This window comes from Amblyomma mixtum, chromosome 10 (assembly GCF_055824585.1).
Source record: "Amblyomma mixtum isolate Tamu chromosome 10, ASM5582458v1, whole genome shotgun sequence".
Taxonomy (NCBI): Eukaryota; Metazoa; Arthropoda; class Arachnida; order Ixodida; family Ixodidae; genus Amblyomma; species Amblyomma mixtum.
Genome location: NC_143021.1, coordinates 22,228,152 through 22,245,265, shown reverse-complemented (window position 1 = coordinate 22,245,265; position 17,114 = coordinate 22,228,152). Strand labels below are relative to the sequence as shown.

The following is a 17,114-nucleotide window of genomic DNA, read 5'->3' as shown; positions in this document are numbered from 1 at the left end:
TTTGTCGCCACTTTTATAGAGAGGAACTACGTTGGCGCTTTTCCAGTCATTGGGCAAGGCGCCGACATTCATTGATTTTTGAAATAGAGCTACTAAAAAGGGAGCGACAGAAACTGCACAGTTCTTCAAGATATAGTTCGGGATACGGTCAGGACCGGGTGCCGTGTTTACCTTGAGCTTCTGCAAAAGTAACGCTATTCCATGTACTGAGAAATCTATGCCACACATCTCCGTAAACTCACTCACGATATGCAAATCGTCTGTAGGGCATGCCGACAGAGAAAAAACTGAGTGAAAATAACGATTAAACTGTTCAGCCTTGCCTTCGAGATCTGAGCTGTAGTTGAAGTTATCTATAATATCGGGAATGTTGTCTTTTACACGCTGCTTACTTTTTACATACTTCCATACTTGCTTTGGATTGTTCTTCATTTTTCCGCCTAGAAAACCCAGATACGCACGTTCGGCCCTACGCATCTCTCGCGTTATAGTCTTGTTCAGCTCCTTCAATTCAGAGTGCAAGGCTGGCTCTGGTGATTGACAGTACCTACGGTATAAGCGGTGCCTTTTGTTTATCAAGGTTTGAATGGCGGCGTTCATCCAAAGCTTATCTGTTCGACACTTCGACGAAATGGTGCGTGATGGAACATACATCTGCACTAAGGACAGGAGTTTTGTCTTCAGTAAGTTCCCAGTTGAATGTATATCAAGATTTGAACTGCGATGTGTAAATTCTGGGAGAAAGGCGTCGAGTTCACGCGATAGCGAGATATAGTCTCCTCTGTCGTAATAAAATACCGTTCGTGGTGGCAGCTTTCTTCGGTGCTCGGCAAAACAGGATAATCTTGCAAATACCACTTCACGGTCGCTTAAACCGGGAATTGTGGTGGTTGAAGAAATGAGGGTGCGATCGTTGCAGAAAATCAAATAAAGTACATTTGCACTACTACAGCCCATTCTAGTTGGGCACTCCACAAACTGAAAAAGGGAATGAGTGTTAATCATTTCACGAAAAGCAGTGTGAAGAAGCGATGTGGTGTTTATATTTGGCTTAAGGGAGACCCATTATATATTAGGTAAATTAAAATCACCGCCTAAAATGACGTAAGATGCATCCAGGGTTAATAGGATGTTGCTCAATTCAAATAGGGGTTGTGGTGTTTTAAGGGCTGGAGGCCTGTAAAATGAACCAATAGTCATTTAAGAACCGTTAGCCAGTATGACCTTACACCAGACCGTTTCGCATGTCTTGCTTTCCGTCTTAAGAGATATGCTGTTCAGTCCATTATTGACAATGACAAATACACCACTGCCATGCTTGTTACGGTTCTTCTGGTATACATTCTAATTAGGCGGAAATATCTCACAGGAGCCTACTGTTTCGTCCAACCATGACTCAGTGCCAATGACCACATGTGGCTTGACCAATTCCAAGAGTGCTTCAAACTCCTCTTTTTTGTTCTTGAGGCTGTGGCAGTGGAAGGCAATAATTATCAAGTCGGTTTTATGGTCTGCTCTTTTCTGCGACGCAGGATTCTTTGATGGCTATTGGTTTATGCTTTTCACGGCATCAGTAGCGCTGTCATACATGTAAACTTGTTTCGCCAACTTTAGTTTGTTGACATTAAGTTTGAAGTCACCGCCACGTTCCTTGGCGAACTGTATCAGCCTCTTCCGCTCATGCCTTACTTTATTCGAGTAGTCTTCACTGATAGCAAAACCCGTATCTTTTAGTTTTGAGGCAGCTGCAAGTAAGCGTTCCTTGTCTTTGAAATGTAAGAATTTCACTACAATCGGCCGGTTTTTTTCAGGTGAGTAACGCCCAAGTCTGTGCGCTCTTTCCATAGCCATCGAGCTAAGTTCTACACTTAGTTTCTCAGCGCAAAAAGTCATGATCCATTCTTCACACAGTGCCCATGTTTCATTCTCGGAATCTGGCTGGCCAAAAAAGATGAGGTTGTTCCTTCTTGATCTGTTATCTAGATCGCCTTGGCCTTTGTGAAATGTCGCAAACGAGGAAGCAACCGATTCAACAAGAGACGAGATCCTTTCTATCGATCTTTTAACTGTGGGACACATGCGCGGTCTTCAGCGCACACAACCTTGGCTGCGAGCTCCTCTACTTTTTGTTCAATGGCCATCTGATTACTTCGAAGCGAACGAATTTCGTTAAGAATGTCGGACTGTTTTTCCAAGATTGATGGTATCTGCATAACAGCATTAAACATTTCATCTTCTTGCTCTTCGGTAAGAGGACCAGGATTCAGCTCGACATCCCCGGCAAGCAGTAAGATCAACTTTGAAGGCAGACAAAAAAAAAGGCAATACAGCAGCACAATCCTAAAAAGATCGTGCGACATGCAAGCATGTACAGGCATTGGATGGGATCTGACGCCAGTTTTCTAAAAGGCTTCCCATTTACACAACGATAGGAATAACCAACCTGTAGAAACACGAAGCGTAAGTGCCTGGCAGCCATGGCGGCGCCAGATCCCCAAATGGTCGGCTGCGGCGGCTGCTTTAGTAGTCTTTCGTCCGAGGGTGACCATGGTGGCCAGCAAGCGAGAGAATCAACCGCAGGCAGCGCTGTCATGTCCAGTGGTGACTTGAAATCCAAGGTAGCGCAGATGAAGGGCTGGCACGAACAGTCCTTGCAAACGGTGTAATCAGGAACGGGACACGTTGCATCGATGCTGTCACCATCTGCATAACCTGTAGAAACACGAAGCGTAAGTGCCTGGCAGCCATGGCGGCGCCACATCCCCAAATGGTCCGCAACCCTTTTGAACGTACGTTGGAACCCTGACGAAAACCTGCCTTCTCCGATAACAGCCTCAGAACAATCAGTCACAAATTTGTCCTTGTCCTTCTCTGGTACATGTCGAGCAATCATCCGCGGAATCGCCAACAGTTCGACTGGCTTCAAAATGGACCTAAAACAAAACTTTGGACTCAGTTCCAGAATATGCCGGTGCCTCTCCTCCACAGAACGGACGCCAAGGGTTAGAAGCTTTCCCTGGGGCCTATGGGCCTCCCTCTCCCTAGGCAAAGTTGATAGAATTGACCTCCAGAGGAACTCCGTAAGTTGATCGGAATCTGGCGAAAATTGGTGTCCAACCTAACTCGAATATGGCGAATTCAGTGGTTACGTCTAAATTTCGGGACCTCCCGCAAATGGAGCCCAAAGAACCCCCATAAATTTGACCTCATCCGAATCTGACCAGAATCAGTGTATAACCTAATTTGGGTCGCCTTTTGTTGAATACATCATCCGCTCAGAAACAGCATCTAAGCTGTTTCATTTCCCTAAGTATGTTTTTTTTCTGTGTTTTCTTTTGAGGACGGCACCCAACCAGTGACAGATGTCCACAACTGGCTTATTCGTGGTTTTTATGCATATTTTCGGTGTAAAACTACACGACTGATCTGTAATAAACATGGCATCTGAAAAACTGTCTGTCTTTGTCATATTGTGACCGTATTTATACTCAAGGCTGATATTAGTCAGGCACTTTCTTTAGGATAGCCTAGACTGTGGCTGACCAAATTACTAAGACCCTATAATTTCTCTTGGGTTTTGTCAGGGTCGTTACTATCAGTTTTTTTGCTAACCTAACATCTCTTTAAGCGGATTTCAAAAGAAACAGAATGTGGGCGCAAAATGCCCAAGTGTGGCAAACTTTAGGGGTGGTCTACCTAAATTTGGAAGCCAACATTGAGTTTCCCAAAGTCAAATTAGGTTGGACACCAATGTTGGCCAAATATGGACGACTTCAAATTTATGGGTTCCAGAGAGACAAATTTTGGGGATAGCCCACCTAATTTTGGAGGTCACCTTTGAATTGGTCATCTTAAAATTAGGCTTGACACCCATTTTGATGAAATTCGGACAAGGTCAAATTTCGGTGATTGAGAGGGCCAAATTTCGGGGTGCGGACACTTTCCTTGGATGACGCGAAATCCGTGCGCGGATCTTTGGCTCTCGGTTTCGGCTCGACATCACCTGAATGTCGCCGACAGCGGGAGCTAAAGTCGTTTCATGCTTAATAGAAAAAAGTTCATATTCGTTTTCAAGCCGCCGCGAAAATACTCAACTACAAAAACGATTGAGCCGTTGCATGGGCCCTGCGCGGTGCTAAACTCAGACTGAACCTTAATATAAAATTTTAGGATGGCCATCAAAGCAAATGCCCCAGCTTGTTCCCAGCAACCATCCCACTTCTGAAACTCCACCGAGAACATCTTCATAAACTGTACTTCCGCGACAATTAGACCGAAGTGAATCTACATTTAACTAAACATTGGCATGCTGAAAAAATTCAGGAATGTTTAAATATATTGTAAATATTATGCTTCATATAATATGCTGTGTTGAGACAGACGGTATTGAAAAGTCAAAAGGAATGTGAGATGTATACAGCAAATGGTTTTGTTCGTGCCGCAAGCGCTCGTAATTGGCGCTTTCATTGCGCGTACGAGACCCTCATTTATGTGGCTCGTGGTAGTCAAGCGTGTCGCATGTCTTTCTCGTGTTTTTATGCAATAACAGAGTGTGGAAAAAGCGCGAAGCTAAGAGCGCGCGCATGTGCCAGCCAACTGCCCGGACGGCGAGTGAGTGATCCTCAGAAAAGCGTGCCGTGTGCAGCGCGCGCAGCCGGCGGGCGAGGATATTCGAGAAGGAAAACGCCGGAGTGGAGGAGAGTGTAACTACTTTCAAATTATCGAGGGGTTTTAACCGCGTATCGAGGGTCTTTAACCGCGCACAGCTTGCGCGCCGCGTGAAAACGAGCCGAGAAAGGCTACGTGGGCGGCTGAGACGCCAAGAGAACGACAAAAACGTATCGCGAAGAGACGCCGCCAAGCAGCTGAACGACAACGACGGCGTGTCGCTACCGAAATGTCAATAGACGGAACTGCTTTCGATACGTATATCCTGGCATAGTCGAGCTAAGCCACCGTCAATTTTTTCTCAGGTTGAGGGTAATTGACTCTTGTAAGGCAGAACAGCCAATTTCTTTAAAAATAAAAAAAAATTCAAAATCATGGAACATGTTATCTATTCCTATGTTATAAACTTCCTAGATTCTAACAACTTTTTCATCCAGCTCAGCACGGGTTGCGTAGGGAACTCTCCTGCGAGACCCAATTGGCAATCTTCACTTTCGATCTGCATGCTAACCTCGACCGTAACCTACAGACCGATGAATTGTTTTTAGATTTCGCGAAAGCTTTTGACAAGGTACCACACCAACGCCTAATACTTACTTAAACTAGCCTTCTTAAGTTTGCACCCTAGTATTCTAGACTGCATTAAAGAATTCCTAGCTAACCATTCTCAGTTTGTTTCTATTAACAACTACAACTCAAACACTCTCCCTATAACATCTGGCGTTCCGCATGACCCTGTGCTCGGCCCGCTTTTATTCTTAGCATATATTAACGACCTGGCGCCACAAGTATCGTGTAAAATTCCCATATTCGCCGATGACTGTGTAATTTATCGTACCGTTACTAACATTTCTGATCAAGTGGCTCTTCAAAATGACCTCAACCGCGTCCACGAATGGTGTGACCTCTGGCTAATGACACTAAACGCTAAAAAATGCATACTTGTCTTATTTCACCGTTAACGCAACCCCCTTATTTTTTTATATGCAGCTGCCAACTCATCTATAGAAAGCGTCCAATCGTTCTAGTAGCTCGGTGTAACACTCTGTAGCGATCTTTCTTGGCGAACACACATTACCACAATCATATCATCTGCTAACAGATCTCTAGGATTCCTAAAACGTCATCTTCGTCATGCACCGCAGCACATGAAACTTCTAGCTTACAAAACCCTTATTAGACCTAAACTCGAGTACGCTAGTCCCATCTGGAATCCACACCAAATATACCTAACAAATGCACTCGAATCAGTTCAAAACCGCGCCATTCGCTTCGTTCATTCTGCATACTCATACACGATCAGTGTCTCATCTCTAAAGAATAATTCCGGTCTCAAAAGCCTTGAAGCTCGCCGTCGCGTCGCCTGCATGTGTTTGCTCCACAAGTTTTTCCATAGCACTCTGAATCAAACACCTTAGATTTCTCATCCGACCCGCATATGTCACCGCACTGCACACCCGTTTCAGATCGCCCGGCCTCTATCGCGCACTGCAACTTTTTCAGGTTCCTTTTTTCCCCGCACCATTGTTGACCGGAATGCCCTCCCTGCCGATGTGGCCGCCATCACGTGTTCATCTTCATTCTTATCAGCTGTAACCACTTGTATTGTACTGCAAGGACATGCAATTATTATTGTTGAATATATTAACCCACCCCTTATGTAATACCCCCTGAAGGGGGTCTTTAAAGTGAATAAAGTGAAGTGAAGCATTTTCCCTTCTCCATTTAAATGTCGATAACACTCCTATTGGGCCTAGTTGGTGCATGATAATACTACAGATGATCGATGTGCGCAAAACATTCGACAAACCACGTACGAGGGGGTACCCGAAAGAAACCGGACTAATTTTTTCAGTCGGCACAGCTTCTGTGGTACCGCGTTTTGCCGCTAGGAGCGCATAGAACGAACATTTGAGAGTCAGTAAGCCGAATGCCGTCGCTGAAGGAGGTCAGACTACTTTAAGCAGAATTTTAGAGTGACGACTGTTTTGTGTGCGTGTCGTTTTTGCAATGGCTGATTTTCGTGAACAGCGTGCGCCGGTGAAATTCTGATTTTTTCTCGGAAAAAGTGGAACGGAAACTCTTGAAATATTCAGAAAGACGTTCAAGGACGATGCTATGGGGACAACTCAAGCGTTCCTGAATTGAATCCTGAATCAAAGCAACAGCCATGCCAATGGAAAACTTCAAATTCACCTCGCCTCAAGAAAGCTCGTCAGGTGAAACCAAACCTCGAAACAATGCTGATTTGTTTTTTCGACGTGAGAGGAATCGTCCATTCAGAATTTGTTCCGCAGGGTCAGACAGTTAACCAGGCTTTCTGCTTGGATGTTTTGAAATGATTGGGCAACAGTGTTCGGTGGAAGTGGCCTGATTTGTGGCAGACGTGTGACTGGTTTTTCCACCATGGCAATGCCCCTGCTCACACGGCCCTGTCTCTACGACAAATTCGGACCAAAAATGGCATGACCTCTGTTCCTCAACCCTCATACTCACCCGACCTTGCCCCGTGCTACTTTCTTTATTTCCTAGAATGAAAAGACAGGTGAATGGAGAGCGTTTCGCTGATGTTGCTGAGGTGAAGAAAAAAACGACGGAGGGACTGTCAAGCATCACAAAAGATGAAGTTAAACAATGTTTTGAAAAATCGAATGAAAGATTCGACAAACGTATCATTGTAAGTGGAGAGTACTTTGAAGGATATTGAAGGTCTGTGCTGAAAATGAGAACAAATAAGTTAAAACAAAAATAAGTCCGGTTTCTTTTGGGTACCCCCTCGTACACGAGAGAAACAGGCCCAACACTAACAACTACTTTATTCTTAAAGCAACGCGTGTATACACATAGTTAAATAGAATAAAGTAGTTGTTAATGCAATAAAGTGCTGGTTAGTGTTGTGCCTGTCCCTGTGTTTCTCTCGCGTACGTGGATTGTCTAATGTTTTGCTCACGTGGATCATCCGTGGTAGTATGATCTAAATGTCGTTTCGACTTCTTCACCATAGCTTCAACAACTTTTCAAAGTTTAGAAGGGTACCCTACTTCTTCCGAACAGGTGTCTGCCCTAAGAAACTTTGTTTAGTGCTATCAGTTCATTATTTTCTGCAGCACTCCACTGCAGCATTTCACTTTTCCGCAACTCGGCAAGAATTATATTCATTTCAAAAAGTAAAAATGGGCAGAGTGAAACGGAAGAATGGGCTTGGTGGCATCCAACAAATATTGCCGCGAGTCTTTGTAGCGTTTGTTTGTTGTGTTTAATCACCTTAACCAGTCTGTCTATCAAACATGTATTTCTGCAAGCCACCCACTCCTCTCTCGGGCGCCGATAGGCTGACAGCAAACACATGAACCGTAGTCCAAGCCAAGTGTCGGCAAGCATGCGCCATGTCCAGCCCATTTCACCATGTTGACCAGCAAAGAGTGGAGGGGAAAAAATCTGCCAAGTGAAGCCTGACATGCCCCTCACCCCCACACTGGAAAGCAACAGGCAAGCCATACGCAACCACTAACGACAACAGAACATGCCAAGTGTGAAGCAATGCTGCGCGACGACGTTATCCAGCCTTCAAAGAGCCCCTGGGTGGCACCTGTTGTTCTTCTTGAAACTTGGGAAAAAACCCACCTAGGCGCAAATGATTTCACGACACAAAAAGAGACGAGGAGACAACGGACAGGCGCCAACTTCCAACTATTTATTGCTCAAAAAACGCATACATTTATAGTCTCAGGTAATGCCCACATCTACACACCACGTGCGATGGTGTACGAGATACCCCTGACCTGTGGTATGTCCTATATAGGGCAAACGGGGAGGTGCATCAACAAACGCCTTGGGGAACGTGACAAAAAGGCAGCGAATAATAAAGACAAATACGCCACTTTGGTGAGCCGCGTTAACACGTGCAAGTGTGCACCTTGACTGGAAAAGGCGAGGATTCTGGGCAAGAGCAAATTCAAGCAGGCGAGGCTTTTATTGGAAGCATTTCACATAAAGAAAAAGGCAGCCTTGTGCGTGAGTGACATATCAGTTGGGTTGTATGCGGCGGAGTACGATTTTCTGAGCAATAATGTTCGTGCTAGGCGATAAGTCAGGGCTGCGATAAGGCACGTGGTGTGTAGATGTGGGCTTTGCCTGAGACTATAAATGTATGTGTTTTTTCCAGCAATAAATAGTTGGAAGTTGGCGCCTGTACGCTGTCTCCTCGTCTCTTTTTGTGTCATCAAATCATTTGCGCCTAGGTGGGTTTTTTCCCAAGTTTCAAGATGAATAACCAACTAGCCCGTCTACATGCCTTACTGACCTGTTGTTCTAGTGAGAAAGAAAGACGGTGCACTTCGATTCTGCGTTGATTACCGCGGCTTGAACAACATCACAAAGAAGAACGTCCACCCCCTCCCTCGCATCGACGACACACTGAACCGGCTCTGCAACGCCAGGTATTTCTCATCTATGGACCTCAAGAGCGGCTACTGGCAAATTGGGGTCGATGAAAGAGATCGCGAGAAGACCGCATTCATCACTCCAGATGGCCTCTTCGAGTTCAAGGTAATGCCGTTTGGTCTCTGTTCCGCACCAGCGACATTTCAACGAGTAATGGATACAGTGCTGGCAGGCCTGAAGTGGCAGATTTGTCTGGTATATTTAGACGACGTCGTTGTCTTCGCCTCGAGCTTTGAAGAGCACCTGAAAAGGCTCCGAACAGTACCAAACGCAATCAAATCGTCCGGCCTAACCTTGAAAGCAGAGAAGTGCCACTTTGCTTATGAAGAGCTGCTGTTTATAGGCCACATGGTTAGCAAGGAGGGAGTTCGCCCAGACCCGCAGAAAACGGCTGCTATCGCAATGTTTCCACAACCGGCCGATAAGAAAGCTGTGCGCAGATTCCTCGGACTGTGCGCGAATTACCGTCGTTTCGTCAAAACCTTTTCGCGCATTGCCGAGCCACTGATCTACCTGACAAAGGCAGATGTGCATTTAAATGGGAAGCGCCGCTAATAGAAGCCTTCAAGGAACTTCAGCGCCGTTTCAGACCCCACCGATCCTTGCGCATTTTGATGAAAACGCCGAGACTGAAATTCATACCGACGCAACTAGTGTGGGCCTAGGCGCTGTCCTCGTTGAGAAAATTGACGGAGTGGAGAAGGTCATCGCGTACGCTAGCCGTTCCCTGTCCAAAGCCGAAGCTAATTATTCGACAACTGAGAAGGAGTGCCTTGCCGTCATCTAGGCTACGTCGAAATTCCGCCCCTACCTGTACGGACAACCGTTCAAGGTGGTCAGCGATCACCACGCACTGTGCTGGCTCGCCAGTTTGAAGGACCCCTCCGGCCGCCTTGCTCGATGGAGCCTGCGTCTCCAGGAGTTTGATGTAACCGTCGTTTACAAGTCCGGACGTAAAAAGAGAAGTTTATTTTTTCTGTTTTAACATAGAAAATACAAAACAAAACAGATGAACTTAATTCTCTGATCAGTCAAGCACATGCGCAGTGACGCAGCACTGAGCACGTCAGTAATGCAGTAAAAATGCCGATACTCGACCGCCGCGCAGGACGATAAAGTATGTCGACCATTTGCGCAAGAACTCAGCCTCGCTCATTGACAGAGCGTCCATGCATGCTTGTTCAAAGAGGCGCGTGCGCAGGCGCTGCAACATTGGGAACATTGTTCTTTGCGGACGCCCATTTAAGGATGCCACTCCACGCTGCCGCCACAAAACAAACATGCCGACACACAAGAGCATATTTGTGAACAGTTCGCGTGAACTAGTGCGCGCTTCGAGGCGGGTTAAAAACATGCGTGACACTAATGTCCAAAAGGTGCGCGCAACTACACACTCAAACATTGCGTGCTGCAAAGTTTCAAGCAGAAGCAGACCGCACTGCGGGCATCGGGCGGAGGGCGCCACGCCCCACGCCGCAAGGCGGTCTCTTGTGGGCAGGACCCGCCTGCCTCGCAGCCAGCCGAAGTCTCTGACATCTGCAGGAAGCGTAGCTGAGGTCAGTTGGCGCCAGCGTGCCCGTCTCGTTTTCTGGAGTCCGGACGTAAGCACTCTGACGCCGACTGCCTGTCACGAGCCCCTGTAGATGCACTTCACTTCACTTCACTTTATTCATCTTAAAGACCCCCTTCAGGGGGTATTACATAAGGGGTGGGTTAATATATTCAACAATAATAAATACATGTCATTGCAGTATGATACAAGTGGTTACAGCGGATAAGAATGAAGATGGGCACGTGATGGCGGCTACATCGGCGGTGAGGGCATTCCAGTCAACAATGGTGCGGGGAAAAAAGGAACCTGAAAAAGTTGCAGTGCGCGATAGAGGCCGGGCGATCTGAAACGGGTCTGCAGTGCGGTGAGATATGCGGGTCGGATGAGAAATGTAAGGTGTTTGATTCAGACTGGTATGGAAAAATTTGTGGAGCAAACACATGCAGGCGACGCGACGGCGAGTTTCAAGGCTTTCGAGACCGGAATTATTCTTTAGAGATGAAACGCTAATCGTATATGAATATGCAGAATGAACGAAGCGAATGGCGCGGTTTTGAACTGATTCGAGAGCATTTGTTAGGTATATTTGGTGTGGATTCCAGATGGGACTGGCGTATTCGTGTTTAGGTCTAATAAGGGTTTTGTAAGCTAGAAGTTTTACGTGTTGCGGTGCATGACGAAGATGACGTTTTAGGAATCCTAGAGATCTGTTAGCAGATGAGATGATTGTGGTAATGTGTGTTCGCCAAGAAAGATCGCTACAGAGTGTTACACCGAGGTACTTGAACGATTGGACGCTTTCTATAGATGTGTTGGCAGCTGTATAGGAGAAAATAAGGGGGTTGCGTTGACGGTGAAATGAGACGAGTTTGCATTTTTTAGCGTTTAGTGTCATTAGCCAGAGGTCACACCATTCATGGACGCGGTTGAGGTCATTTTAAAGAGCCACTTGATCAGAAATGTTAGTAACGGTACGATAAATTACACAGTCGTCGGCAAATATGCGAATGTTACACGATACTTGTGGCGCCAGATCGTTAATATATATTAAGAATAAAAGCGGGCCGATCACAGATCCCTGCGGAACGCCGGATGTTATAGGGAGAGTGCTTGAGTTATGATTGTTAATAGAAACAAACTGAGAACGGTTAGCTAGGAATTCTTTAATCCAGTCTAGAATATTGGGGTGCAAATTTAAAAAGGATAGTTTAAGTAATAGGCGTTGGTATGGTACCTTGTCAAAAGCCTTCGCGAAATCTAAAAATAATGCATCGGTCTGTAGGTTACAGTCGAGGTTAGCATGCAGATCGAAAGTGAAGATTGCCAATTGGGTCTCGCAGGAGAGTCCCCTACGAAACCCGTGCTGAGCTGAATGAAAATAGTTGTTAGAATCTAGGAAGTTTATGACATGAGAATAGATGACATGTTCCATGATTTTGCAAGGCGCACTGGTTAAGGAGATGGGGCGGTAATTCAGTGGAGAGTCCTTTAGACCTGATTTGTGGACCGGAATGACCCTCCCAACCTTCCAGTCATCCGGTAGCATTCCTGCTGAAAGCGATTGCGAATACAATAATGAAAGGTATATGGCTGAAATGTGTTTGGTGTTTTTCAGTATTTTGGAGTTCATTTCGTCCACTCCAGCAGCTGATGAAAGTTTTATTCTGTCAATATGGTTAGTTATGCCTTGCACTGTGATGTCAAGGGGTGGCATTGTTGGTAGTGTTACAGTAGCCGGAGGGGGTAGTGATGTGTTTGTTTCGTCTGGGAAGACGGTCGCAAAAGCACGGTTAAATATTTCAGCACCTTCATCATCAGTGGCTTCCTCACCCGCGGCGTTTGTAATGGGTGTGATGCATGCTGCTTGGGGGTTTATTATTTCCCAAAACCTCTTGGGGTTATTGGTTAGGATTTTTGGTAGATGTTTTTGAAAAAAGGCACGTTTGGCGGATCGAACTGCGGCATAATATGTTTCTTCAGCTGTATAGTAGCGTTCCCATGCATCGGCACTTCGATTCCATTTCGCAGTATTATAAAGTCGTTTTTTTTTCTTTCTAATCTTTTAAGATCGTGTGAGAACCATGGTTTTTGGCGGTTTGCACGGAAGCTGATACAGGGAATGAATTTGTGTTATAGTTCGTTTATCTTGTTTTTGAAGACTGACCAGTTATCAATGAGAGTCTGGTGATGAAATACTGATTGAAAACAAGGCAGAAAAGCTTCTAGTTCGCTATTGATTGCTTCGTAGTTTCCTTTATCGTTTAAGCGGATGGTTTTCGTGAACGTTTGGCGGGAGGTGGGGGAAAACTTGAACGTGGCATGAATAACCTTATGATCGCTTACTTCGCGCAGGTATGTAATTGATGATAAGCTTTCAGGGTCGTTGGTGAGTATTAAATCTAGGATGTTTGAAGATTCGTGCGTAACGCGAGTCGGTTCAAGCAACATTTGCCTCAAGTTAAAATTTAAACAAACATTTACAAAATCTCTAGCTTCAGAGTTACCTGCTGTTAGTGGGCCTACCTTTTGCCAATCTATACTCGGGAAGTTAAAGTCTCCAAAGAGAACAACTTGTGCAGTTGGGTATTTCTTTGTAATTTCATCTAGAGAATCGTTTATTTTAGGAGCGAATAACGGGTTGGTGTTAGGGGCCCTGTAGCACACGCCAAGCAGAACGGTTTCCGGTGAAGCGCTGCATTTTATCCATAATATTTCTAGATCTGAAGTTATGTTAACAAGGCAACACGAAATTTGGTTGTTAATAGCAATAAGAACACCTCCTCCGCGTTTGCCCTGACGATCTTTTCGATAAACGGTAAAATTCAGTAAGTCATCTAAAACTTCATTATCACTGACGTCGCTTGATAGCCACGTTTCCGTTAGGATTAATATGTTGCTGCCAGAAGATAAAAGGAGATTAGACAAGGCTTCGCGCTTTGGAAGGAAACTGCATGCATTGGTGTAGATTATAGAAAAGGAAAGATTAACTTGACAGTTAGTCGGCGGCTGCTTGCGCGCTTTCCGACGGCGAAAAGGTTCCTATGGGATTTCTTTGACTGACTGCGTAGCTTGGTCAAAGATATACCGTTTCAGCCCCATGTGCAGCGTTTTGTAACGGAGGGAAAAGGGTGCAGACTTTGTCCTAGCAAAGGCCACAAGGTGTTTTCTTGCGTTTCGAACGGGTAGAGAAAAATCTTCGCCAATGCTGAAACCAGTGTTTTTAAGCTGAGTGCCTTTCGAGAGTATGATCTCTTTTGTTTTTAATGATGACATCTTCACTATTATTGGCCTTTTGCGGTCATTGCTGTGGCGGCCGAGGCGGTGTGAGCGCTCTATTTCTTTAGGTTCTATCACTAGGTTGAGGGTGTCAAGGCAGTGTCGAATGATTGTTTTTTTCTGATTGGTCATAAACACTTCTTTTTGGGCAAGTTGATTCATATTTGAAAACTTTAAAAGGGCGCAAACACACACGACCACAAAGTACAAGAGACGAGACACAAGCGATTGGTCATAAGACTCTTCTTCATTTGGGTCCGGAAGGCCGTAGAATACCAGGTTGTCTCTTCTCGAGCGGTTCTCGAGATCGTCCAGACGCGTGTTGAAATCAAAAAGCTGCTCTGTCGTTCTATCAGCGTTTACTTGAAGTGTTTCCACTTCGGCTCGAAGGGTGGTAAGGCACTCGCATTGGGTTTCGAGGTCAGCAATCCGTTTGCTTAGGGCAGATATTGATTTATCAGTTGCTACCAGTTGAATTTTACGGCCCTGCACTTCAGTGATAAGTTGTAACTGTCCGGAAGACAGCTTTTGTAATTCAGTCATAATATCATCAAGATTAAGTGGTCCCGGATTCGTTTCAACGTCGCCCGACAGTAGTAGTAGAGCGCGAACGACATTTACACATTCAACAGCAAGTTCAAGGCAACACTGCGGGCTCGGCAGCTGTACCAGGCAATAGTTGCTAGTTTTCTTAGCGAAAAGGGAATCAACCACCTGCATAGCGAAGGTAAGCTGATTAGCGGCCCGTGCAGTGGCACAGCCGCAGAGCCCACAGTGTGCCGAAGGTGGGTGTCGCTCTTTTATAGATGACGTCTATGATGCTGTCGGTGACGATGGTGACGCCGATGCAGCCTCGTTGGTCCGGCATACGAGAGGTGGCGCTGCCAGGGGTTCCGTATCGTTGGTGGCGACCAGTTGCAAGGTACACAGTTCATCTTGTTGATATGGTGTCCGGTTGTCAGCTGCGTAGCCGGGTGTCCCGATCGTCAATATCGGCAGGAGAGCAAAAGTGACGACTTGAGCAATGACCTGCATAGCGAAGGTAAGCGGATTAGCGGCCCGTGCAGTGGCACAGCCGCAGAGCCGCAGAGCCCACCGCCGCCTGACGACGATGAGGACGCCTTCCTGGGACCCAACAGCTCCAGCTCTTTTGTACAACAGCAACGCGCGGACCCCGACATAAAATGCCTCATCGAATACTTGGAAGGCAAAGTTTCTTCACCCCCCCGGCTCGTTCAAGCGAGGATTGTCTTCGTTCTGTTTACAGAACGATGTCCTCGTGAAGAAGAACTTTGCAGCGAACAAAACCGCCGACCTCCTTGTTGTGCCTGTAAGTCTGCGCGGAGAAATTCTTCAGGCCTCACATGACGAGCCGACAGCTGGACATCTCGGGTTTTCACGTACCCTTCGCCGCATTCAAGAAAAGTATTACTGGCCCCGACTGTCTGCCGATGTCGCACATTATGTGAAAACCTGCCGAGATTGTCAGCGATGAAAGACCCCTCCAACCCGACCAGCAGGATTTCTGAACCACATTAAACCCCCTCAAGGCCCTTTCAGCAGATCGGCATAGACTTGCTTGGGCCGTTCCCGACATCAACATCTGGAAATAAGTGGATCATTATAGCGACCGACTACCTGACCCGCTACGCCGAGGCAAAAGCCCTACCGAACGGAACAACAGCAGAAGTCGCCAAATTTTTCGTGGACAACATTCTTCTGCGACAAGGCGCCCCCGATGTGCCATCACTGACAGAGGAACAGCATTCACGGCGGAACTGACGCAAGCCATCCTCCATTACAGCCAAACCAGCCACCGGAGAACAACTGCATACCACCCGCAGACCAACGGACTGACCGAGCGCCTCAGCAATACCATCGCCTATATGCTCGCCATGTATGTCGATGCCGAACACAAGACCTGGGACGTCATCTTGCCTTACGTAGTCTTCGCCTACAACACCGCAGTGCAGGAGGCCACCCAGATGACTCCTTTCGGGCTCGTCCATGGCAGAGAGGCCACGACCACGCTGGACGCCATGCTGTCGAACGTTACCGAGGAAGATAACGTCGACGTCGCCGCCTACCTACAACGCGCAGAAGAAGCCCGAAGACTTGCCCGATTAAGGATCAAAGACCAGCAGCGGACCGACGCCACACGCTACAACCTACGAAGACGCGACGCGGAATACAAGCCAGGAGACCGAGTCTGGGTTTGGACGCCCATTCGCCGCCGAGGATTGAGCGAAAAGCTTTTGCGACGCTATTTCGGCCCGTACAAGGTTCTTCGTCGGCTAGGCGAAGTGGACTATGATGCCGTCCCTGACCAAACGACTGCATCCCAGCGACGCGGCGTACGACACGAACTAGTCCATGTCGTACGCCTAAAGCCCTACCATGCACGCTAAAGGACGCCATGTTTCCACATTCGGTGTTTATTTTTGCACAATCCGTTTTTGATTGTTGATAGCCGCATTATTTTCTAAAGAATCGAGGCGATGCTTCTTTGAGAGGGCAGTAATGCCGCGACTCTTTGTAGCGTTTGTTTGTTGTGTTCATTTGTTCATGCTTCAAGGCTGCCGGCACGCCGCTTTATCGCTTCGTTTGTGACGCAAGACGCGCCTAGAATTATCTCGATGGATCGCATCCGGACGGAGCCGACTCTAGTTTATGCCAGAATGTTCTAGTAACTTCTAAAGCTTTATCTCGAAGATTTGCTATCAGCTTTAAAAAGAGCACGGCCGACAGCGGCGGGCATTCTGTTCGACGATCGCCGGGCACAATTGTTGCTACGCCGCCGCCGAGTGATTCAGTTCTTTGCGGGCGCAAGTCAGCCCGAATAACGAGTTTCGTTTCGAAGACATTCTCGCTGTGTTCCTGTTCGCCGGACTTCAGTCACCACTACGTGACAATATGCAGAGTGGTTTCTTGGGCGAGTTGGTTTACCATATTGAAATATACCTGCGCTTAAAAGACACGGACTGAAAGAAAGAGACACACACACAAAGCGCTGGACTTACAACTGAATTTTTATTCGGGAAACACTGCTCTTTATGCACACCAGCAGCTGATAAAAATGGAAGATGGTAACACCCGGATGATAAAAATTGACAACTGTCTCGTCACATGTCCAGTCCTACCTTCCCTTTTGTAAAAATGCCCTTTCCTTTCATAG

General features: G+C 46.6%; 2 protein-coding genes across 2 annotated transcripts in view; one reads left to right on the top strand and one right to left on the bottom strand.

The window, feature by feature from the left end:
* The window catches only part of LOC149325328 (chymotrypsinogen A-like), a 421,762-nt gene that overhangs the window by 224,435 nt on the left and 180,213 nt on the right, over window positions 1-17,114 (top strand). The window lies entirely within an intron of this gene.
* Window positions 13,703-15,016, bottom strand: LOC149325332 (uncharacterized). Its single transcript, XM_089563328.1, has 2 exons — window positions 14,162-15,016; window positions 13,703-14,059 (listed from the first exon to the last, which is right to left on the bottom strand). The coding sequence occupies exons 1-2, from the start codon at window positions 14,657-14,659 to the stop codon at window positions 13,703-13,705; spliced, it is 855 nt and encodes a 284-aa protein (XP_089419454.1). The 5' UTR covers window positions 14,660-15,016.

What these genes read in the sequence shown, in the direction of transcription:
- LOC149325332 (XM_089563328.1), bottom strand. Translation starts at nt 14,659, where the DNA reads ATGCAGGTGGTTGATTCCCTTTTCGCTAAGAAAACTAGCAACTATTGC. An exon ending in AGTCTTATGACCAATCGCTT is followed by an intron (nt 14,060 to 14,161) that starts GTGTCTCGTCTC and finishes ATGACCAATCAG; the next exon opens with AAAAAAACAATCATTCGACA.